The 11,246-nt window shown below is 36.3% G+C and overlaps 1 protein-coding gene across 1 annotated transcript in view; it reads right to left on the bottom strand.

Moving 5' to 3' along the window:
• Positions 1-2,733: 2,733 nt before the first annotated feature.
• Positions 2,734-11,246, bottom strand: part of LOC132029930 (uncharacterized) — an 18,836-nt gene continuing 10,323 nt past the window's right edge. The window contains exon 2 of the mRNA XM_059419344.1: positions 2,734-3,030. Coding sequence (XP_059275327.1) covers positions 2,993-3,030 — 38 coding nt within the window. The 3' untranslated portion in view covers positions 2,734-2,992. The remainder of the gene's footprint in view (positions 3,031-11,246) is intronic.

The raw sequence follows: 11,246 nt of genomic DNA, 5'->3' as shown, positions 1-11,246 counted from the left end.
GAATACAAGTTTGAAGATAAAGAATTAATATTTTATATTTTGAGTTTGGGCAAAAGACGCCGTCGTAACGGTTGTAACTAGTGTGTATATATATATATATATATATATATATATATATATATATATATATATATATATATATATATATATATAGTCCTGTCTCCTCTTATCTTTTCCGAAACATTTGAGATGAGATGGGACGTTATCCTGAAAATCGAGCGTTGCAATATAATTTACCCAATTATGAGTCGGGGTTGAATCCATAGAGAACAATATAAAGGCGATTAAGAAAGTATAGGATTTATCACCGACTACACTAAGCCAAACACTTTTCATATTTGATTTTTTTGATTTAAAAACTAACAAAAATAAAACTGACTAGAAAGCATGTAAAATGATCAATGACCACAAGCATGGATACAAGGGAAATTACTCTCAAGTAACGATCTAATGTATTTTACGATTTTTCAACTAAGAGCGAGTTCTAGATGTAATTAAACATGGGCTATGTAGATTTATCAAAAGTCTCTTGACCAAATTGATAAATGTCATTACTAAGCTTTCTCAAGCCTTAGAATGTAGAAAATGTGAATACCCATTTTATTTCAGGTTAGCTTTCCTATCTCTAGCTCAAGCTATTAGATGGGGTTTAAAGCCTCAAATCCTTGCTATCTAACTCTTTTCCTAACTTTTACATTCTTTCTCAAGCAAAGGAAAAGTATTTAGACACAAATAATGTTGGCCACCATTAAAAGTCATTAAAGCTTGAAGAGTTAATAGAAAAATATCAACTCACTACATTAGAAATAAAAGTCATTCAATACATAAGCAAAACAAGAGTTTCAATTCAAACTTTAACAAATGAATATCTCCATAAAAAAGATTAAAGTGATGGAATAATATGCTACACACTTAGACATACAATACAAAGCAAGAGTTGAAGAAATGAGTAAAGAAATTCTCATTGAGTGCATCCAAATCTTCAAACCCTGGTTGTAGTTCTTGCTTCTAAGCTTGGAAAATGGGCAAAGATGATGTTTCCCTCCACCCCCCCCCCCCCCCCCACACCTCCCAAGTCTTTCTTTTTATGGATTCCCAATCTTCTCAAATTAAGATTTTTGCCAAAACACCCCCTGATTTTCAGCATTTAAGTTCTGGCCGTTTTTGCATGTATAGCCACTTTTTTTGTTTTCTTCAATTTGATCTCTTTTTGACTTGTTTTTCACTTGGTTTCTTCCAAAACTCTTCTCAATCATATGAACCTATAAAATGAAACTAAACAACATTAAATACACTATTTTCTTAATCAAAACATAACAACAATCTAAGATTAAAGAAGAAATAAGTTGGTAAGTTAACAACTTATCAAACCCCAAAACTTAAACTATTGCTTGTCCTCAAGCAAATCAAATCATACAATTTCCTTCAAAGGACTCGATTTAAAACTGCACCAAAAGATCATACCAAGTCAAAAAGTCTACATTAAGCACAAACACATGACTTTGATTGGTACTAACAATTAATCCAAGACATATGTATCACTAACAACTTCTTAAAAATTTCATTTCATTTCAAGTGATCAAGCACCAAGTTAATCATAGTAGCAATCAAGACCTCACACTAAAGCTTCAAAATTTGCCTCATTATCGCAAACAACTTTATTTTGTTCATTACTTCCAATTGGAAAATGGAACACATTCACAAGTCAAATCTCCATGTGCCCTCACAATCAAGAGAGAATCCCAAACTCACAAAATGAAATTCAAAATACAAATGGGATATCAAATTGAAAGAATTAACTCTCTTCTCTCACAAAGATGTTCAAATGCACAAGTATTACCATAAGCTTGCCCTTCATGTATTTCTCCACTAATGTAGACACACTTGGTTCAAAATGAATTAGAATTTAAAGGGTTGTAATGTAAGCTTTTTGTTTAAGGTAGGGCACAATTTGGGTAAGAGTGACTCAAAACCTCCCTACGCACTACAACTTGCAACAATCAAAGCACACTTCCTTTCAAACTTTTCCACCCTTTTCTTCATTTTTCATTTCACCAACTAGTCTTCTCTTTATTCACAACTCTTTATTATTCCTTTTTTTTTTTTTTCCTATTCTACTACTTCATCTTTTTTGTTTTCTTCTCATCTTTTCACCTTTAAAGTAACTCCCATATCACAACTTTTTCCAACCATCACCCCCAAACTTATGCTTTTAGCCGATGTTTGCACTTTCAAAATACTTAGGGAGGTAGGATGCCAAAAGATAGGTAAATAAAGAACAAAAGGTTAATCTTGTAACATGGTTGCCAAAGAAAAGGTTAAAGGCTCAAAAGTGGTTGACTAGGGAAAATATTCAAGGTTAGGAAATTTAAGGAATAAATACGGTCCAAGGAAGGCCTAACATCATTTTTCAAACCAAGTGTAGTCTAAGATTTCGCCTTAAAACTCATTCTGAACAAGTTCTAGACCACAAATAATGCAAAAGAAACCACAAAAACCTCACCACACATGGCACGTGAAAACCCAAGTATAATATGTATCCAAAACCCAAATAAACTCAAAAAGTCACTCATAGCCTAAAGAGACTAATTAGTGAAAGTAAGAGCCAAAAATTGAGTTTAAAAGTCATCACATGTCACGACCCAATTTAGCTAAGTCATGCGGGCAGTTACCTTTCCCACCTCGGTAAGCAAACCGTCAACCCAATGATAGTAAAAACGTAAATAAAAAATTAAATAAATGGAAGAGAATAAATCACGTAAGTCTGACGATAATAATACAGAACAAGTGCAGAAATATGAAAATACGCCCCAGAGTCTGGTCTAATCCATACAAGAGCATCTAGCTAGAAATATACAAGTCTGGAATATAATAATACATCAAGTCTAAATATGTATCATAATGGAAAGTAAGACATAAATAAGAGGAGTCTTCAAGGCACTGGACGTATCGTGCTCACCCTGTAGACTCTAAGCAGTCCTGATAACGACTATTAGCCATGAGAGACGGAAGTATATCCAACTTGGAATTCTGCATTCATAAAAGAATGCAACAAGTACAGGTCAGTACAAAACCACAGTAATGATAGGTATCATAGGCCGACTCGTATAGCTAACATAATTCAGACAATAAAGTAAGATAAGCAGATAAATCAACAAGTATAAATCAAACACAAGTCAGAACTAAGTACACGTCATCACCTAGGTTGAAGCATCTAAACCCAAGTATGCCAAGTCTCAATATATCCAATCTGAAACCAAACAACATAAGTAAATCACTAGATCATCACAATATAAGCTATAATGCAATGATGTATGAATGCAAATACAATGCAATGCTGTGTACACATGTACTCCGGATGGAAGTATCGACGTCACGGCAAAGACAACCAGGGTGACTTGTGAAGTCAAAGTACTACTCGTCCCGAATCTTTGCCCAACAGACAGACGAGACTCCTGATCTTTGCCCACTGAGGATTTTCATCAGCACAACTCATGGGGGACCTGTCACGACCCGACTAGGGGGCCATGACGAGTACTCGGAGTTTACTACCCAAAGACCGTGTATCTTTCTAGCTTTCATACTCCTCCCAAACAAACTAATCTCTCAAGGTAAACTTACTATGAAATGATCACCAACATCTCCCAAATTATACATATAAATATGCATAGGCCCACAAGGCTACAAAAATGATATATAGAATATACACTAATAAGATTACATAGCACCTACTACCCACACATATGTATCTACGAGCCTCTAATAGAATACCGAGATCATAAGGACGTGACAGGACCCCGCCATGCCCCAAATATGTACAAAAAAGAATATACCAATGAGCGGCGACTCCAGAGTAGTGGAGTGATCCTGTACAGCTACCGGTAAGGCTCCTAGGTGTCCAAGACATCTCCCTGTCCACTTATGGGCATGAACAAGGCGTCCATAAAAGAAAGGACGTCAGTACGAACAATGTACTGAGTATGTAAGGCATATATGATAACATAATAAGGAAGTATAGAAAGCATAAGAAGAAAGGATAATTGTAACTACTTGCCTCTTGAGGCGAAATCATGCATGCTTACTTTTACTTTCAAAGCATATCACATATATATGCATAAACTGTCTGAATCAATAACGTCATTAGCCCGTGTCCGTGCCTCCCGCGTCCGGGGTAATCATCTCACGCCGCCCACTAGTGGTGATGCCCCTGCCGTACAGACACGATGTTATCATAAGCCTCCCACCTTAGCGGTGCTGCCCGGCTATCTAGGCATGGTGTAATCATCATTATCTATAAGCCGCCCACCTTAGTGGTACTGTCCGGCCATCTAGGCACGGTGTAATTATCATTATATTCTTAACTTGAAGCATGCATAAGAGCTCAAGTAAAAGTTGTAACTCTATCGGAGTGACGTAAGGTCGGTAACCTTCAATTATTTTATCGAATAATCATAATCGTCATGTCTCACCTTGAACGAACTAGCATTATAAGGAGAGACTACCAACAATGAATACATTAAGGAATCATGAACATCATAATAGCATCACATCATGAGCTTTAAAATCTCTGGACATAGATTCATCATTATCATTATCATATTCATAACACATCTCGTAGCGCTATCTCATGAAAAGCTCTTAGTAATCATGGACTTGTAATTTTTTTGAAATGTAAGGAAGTCATGGAAAGATAGAGGAAATCTTGTTATAGGAATCATGCCTTAGAAAAGAAGGGGTTGGCCTTACATACCTTTATGTCTCTTTAATTCTATCGACTAAATGGTTTCCTTCCAAGCTCGAGATTCTACATTCAAGAGAAGTCGTACCATGGTTAAGCCATTGAAAACATGCCTAAGTTAAAGCTAAGCAACTAAGAGCTAATGAAAATTTGGGCAACATTTCCTTTGTTTCTACAACTTTCTCCATGTAATAAACAACTCCCAAACATCATTAACAACACCCAAGACACCATAATCAATAAACTTCTTCAAGTAAAACATTATTCAATCCTTTCAATGCTCTTCCAATGTCATCCATAACCAAAACTATGACATAATATCATATATATTCTCATATAATACTCCTTTAACATCATTTGTATTATTCACCACAAGATTGTACTCATAACATGTCAAGAACTATAATTCAAGTCAAGTTAATGTTCCAGAATACCACTATTTTCATATTTAAAATTCATACTCTACTTTCTTCCATAATCCAAGTCTTTCAACTACTCAATATTCTTAGCAACATGAATTAAATGTGAAACTCACCTTTGATCACATAGAAATGGTCTTTAGATGAAAATACTCCACTTGGAGAAAAACTCAACTTCAATTCCAAAGGAATTTCTAGATTCCATTAACCCTAATGAGCACCTATACACTTGATTTCCCTTGAATGTTGGTGATTAATTCTTGATTTCTCTTAGGTATGTACTAATATGAATTGGGGAATATTCTAGAGGTTTCAAGAGTTGAAGAGAAAGTGAAATCTGAAAATTATGAATAAGGGTCGTTTATTTATAGCTGGAAGCAGAAAATTCCAGAGAGGCAGTTCGATGGCTGGTTCGATGGTCCCGTCGACGTGTCAACGGTCCATCGACTTGTCCCGTTGATTTACGCCTGCAGATTTGAGTTTGCAGAAACATATTGACGGTGCACAGTGACGATCCGTCGACAGGTCGACGGCCCGTCGACGCTAACTGGTGTTTGCAGAATTTCCTGAATCAGTTCAAATTGCGTCGATTCTATCTTTTCAACTTATAACCCCGTAAATTACCAGGAATACCTGCTGGTACATTTGTACATGGGGTAAGACACTTTCTACCTTACCTTTCTCCAACGAGCTTTCTTCTCTCGCCTCAAATGTCTTTGGAATCTTAATTAGAATCATTAAGTATCCCTTCTTACTTGTAGGGCATCATATACACCTTAACTTGCGTTAGTCTATTCACCGCACAACAACCTGAAATTTCGAGGTGTAACATTCTCCCCCCCATAGGAACATTCGTCCTCGAATGTTAAGTTCTCAGGGATTCTACAAAAAATTTGCCAGAATTTTCCCTGTAATATGGCACTACCATCCCAAAGACAACAACCCAGAGTAACATCACCTCACAGGGCTACAACAACCACAACAAGAAAACATGGCCACACACGACCCAAAGCATTACAAGAAAGCATTACATACCTAGGAACAACGGCATTTCATCTTGTGCCTCTTCTGGGGGTGGAAATAGGTGCAGATATCTGGACTTCATATCTTTTTACACTTCCCAATGCACCTCTTTTAGTTCCGCGCCCCCTCATAATACTTTCATCAAGCTTATTTTTAGTTCTTCTTTCACTACCTCAGAACCATTTGGGAGGGCAGTAAGAAATCCTCTCAGAGTCTTTTAGTAATATTTCTAAATCTGGCTTCAAGATGAAATTTCCACATTCCACTAATTTGATACTCTCCCATTCTTGCGAGCTTCATACGAACGACCATTTGGATATATCATTCCTAGATCATCTTGACAGGTCTTTAAAGGTCTAACGTACGTGCTTCTAGCATGCCTTGGAAAGTTAAAAAACGATCTCTATCCGCTTATCCATCTCAGAATGGGGGGTTTACTAGAATAACCTATCTTTCCCAGATCTCTCGAAATGCATCGATCTTCAGGTACCGGTAAAGAACCAAGCATTTTGGCCTGAAAATTTTCCATAGATAGTTTATATCATTCTTTATAATTGCAACACCCATCTCAGCTTTAGGTTCATCCTCATTCTTGACTAGTGCCACGAAATTGTCTTACACAAGTTTACTCCCTATTATTTTCTTCACCACTACCTCTCGCTTTCAGTTTCTCATTTAAATCCATCTTACTGCATTTACCTCGTGATGTGGCCTTAATTCCTTCGAGTTTGAGTAACTCTAAGCTTGGAATTCTCGTATCACCCACACACTTTCTCTTCTAAACGATCATACATATTTTCTCCTCTTCATTATAGGTTGCTACCATCAACTATTCACATGCTTTCAAATAGTTCGTCTCCATTTCAATCAAATTCTATTGTTAACTCCGCATCCTTCCATTAGCAAGACATTACCAAATTTTGAGTCAATTATTGTTTTGCCTTCAAAGCTTTCCCTGTACAATGTTTCCCCAATCGTTATGCGACATTGGAACTTCGCATCCATCTGTCTTGCTTGCGGTGGTTATTCCACTTGACTTCCCATCTTAGTCCATCATTCACTTCTCCCTCTAATCCTAAGCTTACTCTCATCGCCTGTATCTCCTCACTATGAAATCATTCGCATGAGCTCTTATTGTATGGAAATATCATTTTATCCTTGTCTATCTTACGCTTAAACTGAAGCCGAAATGCTCACGTGATGTATCTTCTTGAGGCTAATACCGCTCTCCTATCATATGCCCATCCTTTAACTCTACCTCATAACCCACCTTATTGTTGTATAACTGCCATGTTGAATTGTCCGCCCGTTTTCCATTCTATGGCCCATATCTTGTATTATCTCATTCTTACGCCTCCGGCTGCCACGTTGCCTCGGAAAATCGAAGACTACTTCTTTGATGGTCTCTTTTTGGTTACCGTTTTGTTGCCATAGCTATTAAACCTTGAGGGAATTGTCTTTACCTCAATGTTTCTTTCATTACTTCTATCAATACCCATAGACTGTTCTGTATGTTCACCATTCCATCGGTGTAGCTCATAACCGCTCTATACTCCCTATGCCAAATCGTCCCCAAGCTCGCTCTCTCTTGGCTCACCTTTCCTCAATAACCTCTCCCTAGGACCTTTACCGTATAACCCACCGAGGATGAAATTCCATTTGTTGTTGTCCTGACATATGTATAAAGTCAGTCCATTGATCATTCACAACCAAACCTTGTTCCTTCTTTCGTCTTAACCCTCATCCTTTCCTCAAATGATTTCATTCATATGACAATAACCCTAAACCTATTTCAGAGTACCATTGGTCTTCTCTCTTCTCTCAGAACACCATCTTTTGATAAAACTGTAACTTAAATTTCAACATCAATCCCTCTACACTCTTCTCCAATCAGTTCACACTGCTATAGGAGTATTGTACTATGTTATCCCAACATATTAATAACGGGTTAACACATGGTCCTTTTAGAATTCTTTGTATGGATGTTGCCTAAACTCGCTCTTCATGCATAGGATATCTTACTCGACACTGGGTTCCATAATTCTCATCATAACTTAATTAGCCACACTGTCCGTACATCATGATTCAAAATTTCTATCACTTCATGACTCCTGATTACATTCCCACTTAATATTAGAATATCCATAGGGTTTAATTCTATTCCACCCTCTGTTTATGGAGGTACTGCTCTAGTAGACTTCCCTCCTATTTGCCTCGCTCCTACCCTTCCTTCTTTGTTTCCAACATTTCCACGACACACATCACGTATACTGAGCATTCATCACTTGTCATCCTTTTTTGTCGCCAATAGATCTTATCTTATTTTCGCTTTCCCTCATATCTGTAATAGCAATCCCTGTCATATAATCGTTTGAGTAAATTCCTAGATATATAACCAAAACTATAACACAGAACACAACTGCGGTCATAAGGTTACCCAATTGCCAGGCAAGGAGCTTTTGTGAACACATCTCTTTTACTCTCTTTCCTCGAGGTCTCACCGAGGTCAATAAGGCTGGCTTATAGTGATATGAAAGTTTCCTCACACTATAATCATCAGGTGAAGCCTAGCTTAATAATCTGATTCGGCGTACCATGCATCGGCTTATACGTATACATCAAGTTTATCTCATAACTTAATGTTCCCCAAAACGAAGAGAGCTAGCCAAATTTTCTAACTTAAAACTTCTTCTAGAGTGCTTATCGCTTTGTTGACACCCAATTTTGACCCTCCTTTCATCCAATTCGTTTTCTTGAGTTTTCAAATTAGCAAAATATGAAAAATCTATTTTTACCGCTATTTTATTACTGCTGCAACTATTATTAGTACTATTATAATTATTGCTATAATTATTACTACTATTATTATTATTATTATTAATGTTGTTAGTTACTACTAATATTATTTTTATTAATGTATATCTACTATTATTACATAATATGGATATAAGATCTTTGATAAAATAGAAACCAAAGAAATGAACACGGAAGAAAGGAAAGGCCCAACACTTAAGGGTCAAACGAGCCCCATAATTTTTGGCCAATTAAAACCCACAAAGATGCCCATAAACAAAAGCCCAACGTGGAGAGCCCAGACCATTTTAGAGGGGATCAGTCACAAACTGGGGTTGCAATTTCCAAACCTTTCATCTAACATCCGCCGCTACACATCCATGGAACATTTATTTTCCATTTCTGATTAAATTCCAAAGCTTTCATGTCCTCAAATCAGAAGTGTTAGGCCATTTCGAGGAAAGAAATCTCTCTCATCTGATTTTAGAGTGTAGCAGTGACCAAGAAACAATCTTCTCATTTTCTTGCCTCAAGACGCACCGAATCTCTCCGTTCAAGGTCTCACCATTTTGGGCAAGAAGTGAATCAAATCACGTGAAGATCGAGCCCATCCACATAACATCGTTCAAATTCAAACGGTTGTGTTGACCAAATTTCAAACCTGGTGTTTAAAATCCCGCCTAAACTAACCCTAATCTGCTCCTATAAATACCACCTTACATCTCCAAAAAGAAAAGGAGGAACCCTTTTTAGCCGCCACCCCCTTTGAGCTATTAATCCCCGTCATACTATTTTTCGTAAAAAGCACTAAGTTCTTTTACTTTCTTATTGTCTCTGTTAAAACCTCGAATCAGAGCATCGTTTGTGTTCGAGTGTAGATCGGAGATCCAAAGTCCCACTTCACTGCACCCATAGCAGGTCAGTGGTGTCTCTTTTCTCTTCGATTCCGTAGCTTCAAGCATGGTTATGATTTTATACATATATACTGTGGAAGTATGGCTAGTTTCTTTATTTTTTTTTTATGACATTTAACATGTTTCTTGTCAATCTTTGTTGTTGTTTACTTTGGATTTCCCATTATGTGTTTACTGCTTCTTTAGAAATCATGAGTCAGTTAGCTGTTAATAGATATGTATGTGTTAGAAATCATCTTTAATTATACCATGTTGTTTCTTCTTGTTTATTGGGGTAACTTTCAAAAAAATAAAAAATAAAAAAAATTTGTGTATATTCTATGTCTAGAAGTCCTGGCTCAAAGTCTTATTCATGAATAGGACATATTGTTGGTAAGTTTAAATTAGCTTAAGGTTGGAATAGAAATAAAGTTTTATACTATGTTTGAAGACTACCGAGTTTTCTTTTACACTTAATATCATGATTTTTAATTTCTCTTATTTATAAACTATGCCCTGTAAAGATTTATTTGAGAGTGTCCTTGCTATAAAATATTATTAATAGTCACTATCTTATTCCTTAATCTTTGGTATTTTGGTTAAACGTTTTGGCAATATAATGGTTTGGCTACATATTATTAGTTAATATCTCCACAATTTCCATATCTGGAGATTTTCGTATCCAGAGAATAGCATGCATTCTTAGTTGCTATGCAGAACACATTTTTAAACTCTAAAAAATTTTCAGACGGGTGTGTGTTTAAATTAGTATATGTTCTTTGCAAAATATGAATTGTGTAAGAATTGCTCGCTAATTTTTATTTCCCCTTCTTTTACATGTACACTTTGGAGCAAATGGAGTCTTAGTTTGGAACTCTCCAAAAATTGGAAGTCTCAAGACGAGACTCGACATACCCGTGCTTAGAATTAGTATACATCATCTTCCTTAGAACTATACCGCATAGCGAGAAAACGAGCACAACACTTGGGGCGTTTATGGCGTCTCTTCTTTTTACTCCATCGTCCAATCTTTTTATGATTGTTTACATATTTGTGTGTGTGGGATCTATCTTAAGTTTTGATATTGCACGTTGAAACTTGTAGCTCACACAGTGCTAACAATGATTATTTATTTAATCCCTTAGGATTCCCACACTAACTATTAGTGAAATAAATAAGATTTTACATCATAGAACATGGCATATGGGCTGTAGATTTTAAACGAATCTAACGGAATATGGTTGGAAGTGCATAAGGGATAAAAATGATTTTCACAAACTATTTTAGTGCTTCCTTGAAAAGCAGGTTTTCAACGTTTTTTTTTAATATTTGTGAATCTTCCGTTCTCACCAAGTTCGTATTTTAATAAATAAGAAGATT

Source organism: Lycium ferocissimum, chromosome 1 (assembly GCF_029784015.1).
Source record: "Lycium ferocissimum isolate CSIRO_LF1 chromosome 1, AGI_CSIRO_Lferr_CH_V1, whole genome shotgun sequence".
NCBI classification, from domain to species: domain Eukaryota; kingdom Viridiplantae; phylum Streptophyta; class Magnoliopsida; order Solanales; family Solanaceae; genus Lycium; species Lycium ferocissimum.
Note: the sequence above shows the minus strand (reverse complement) of the source record. Positions and strands in the feature narration are given on the sequence as shown.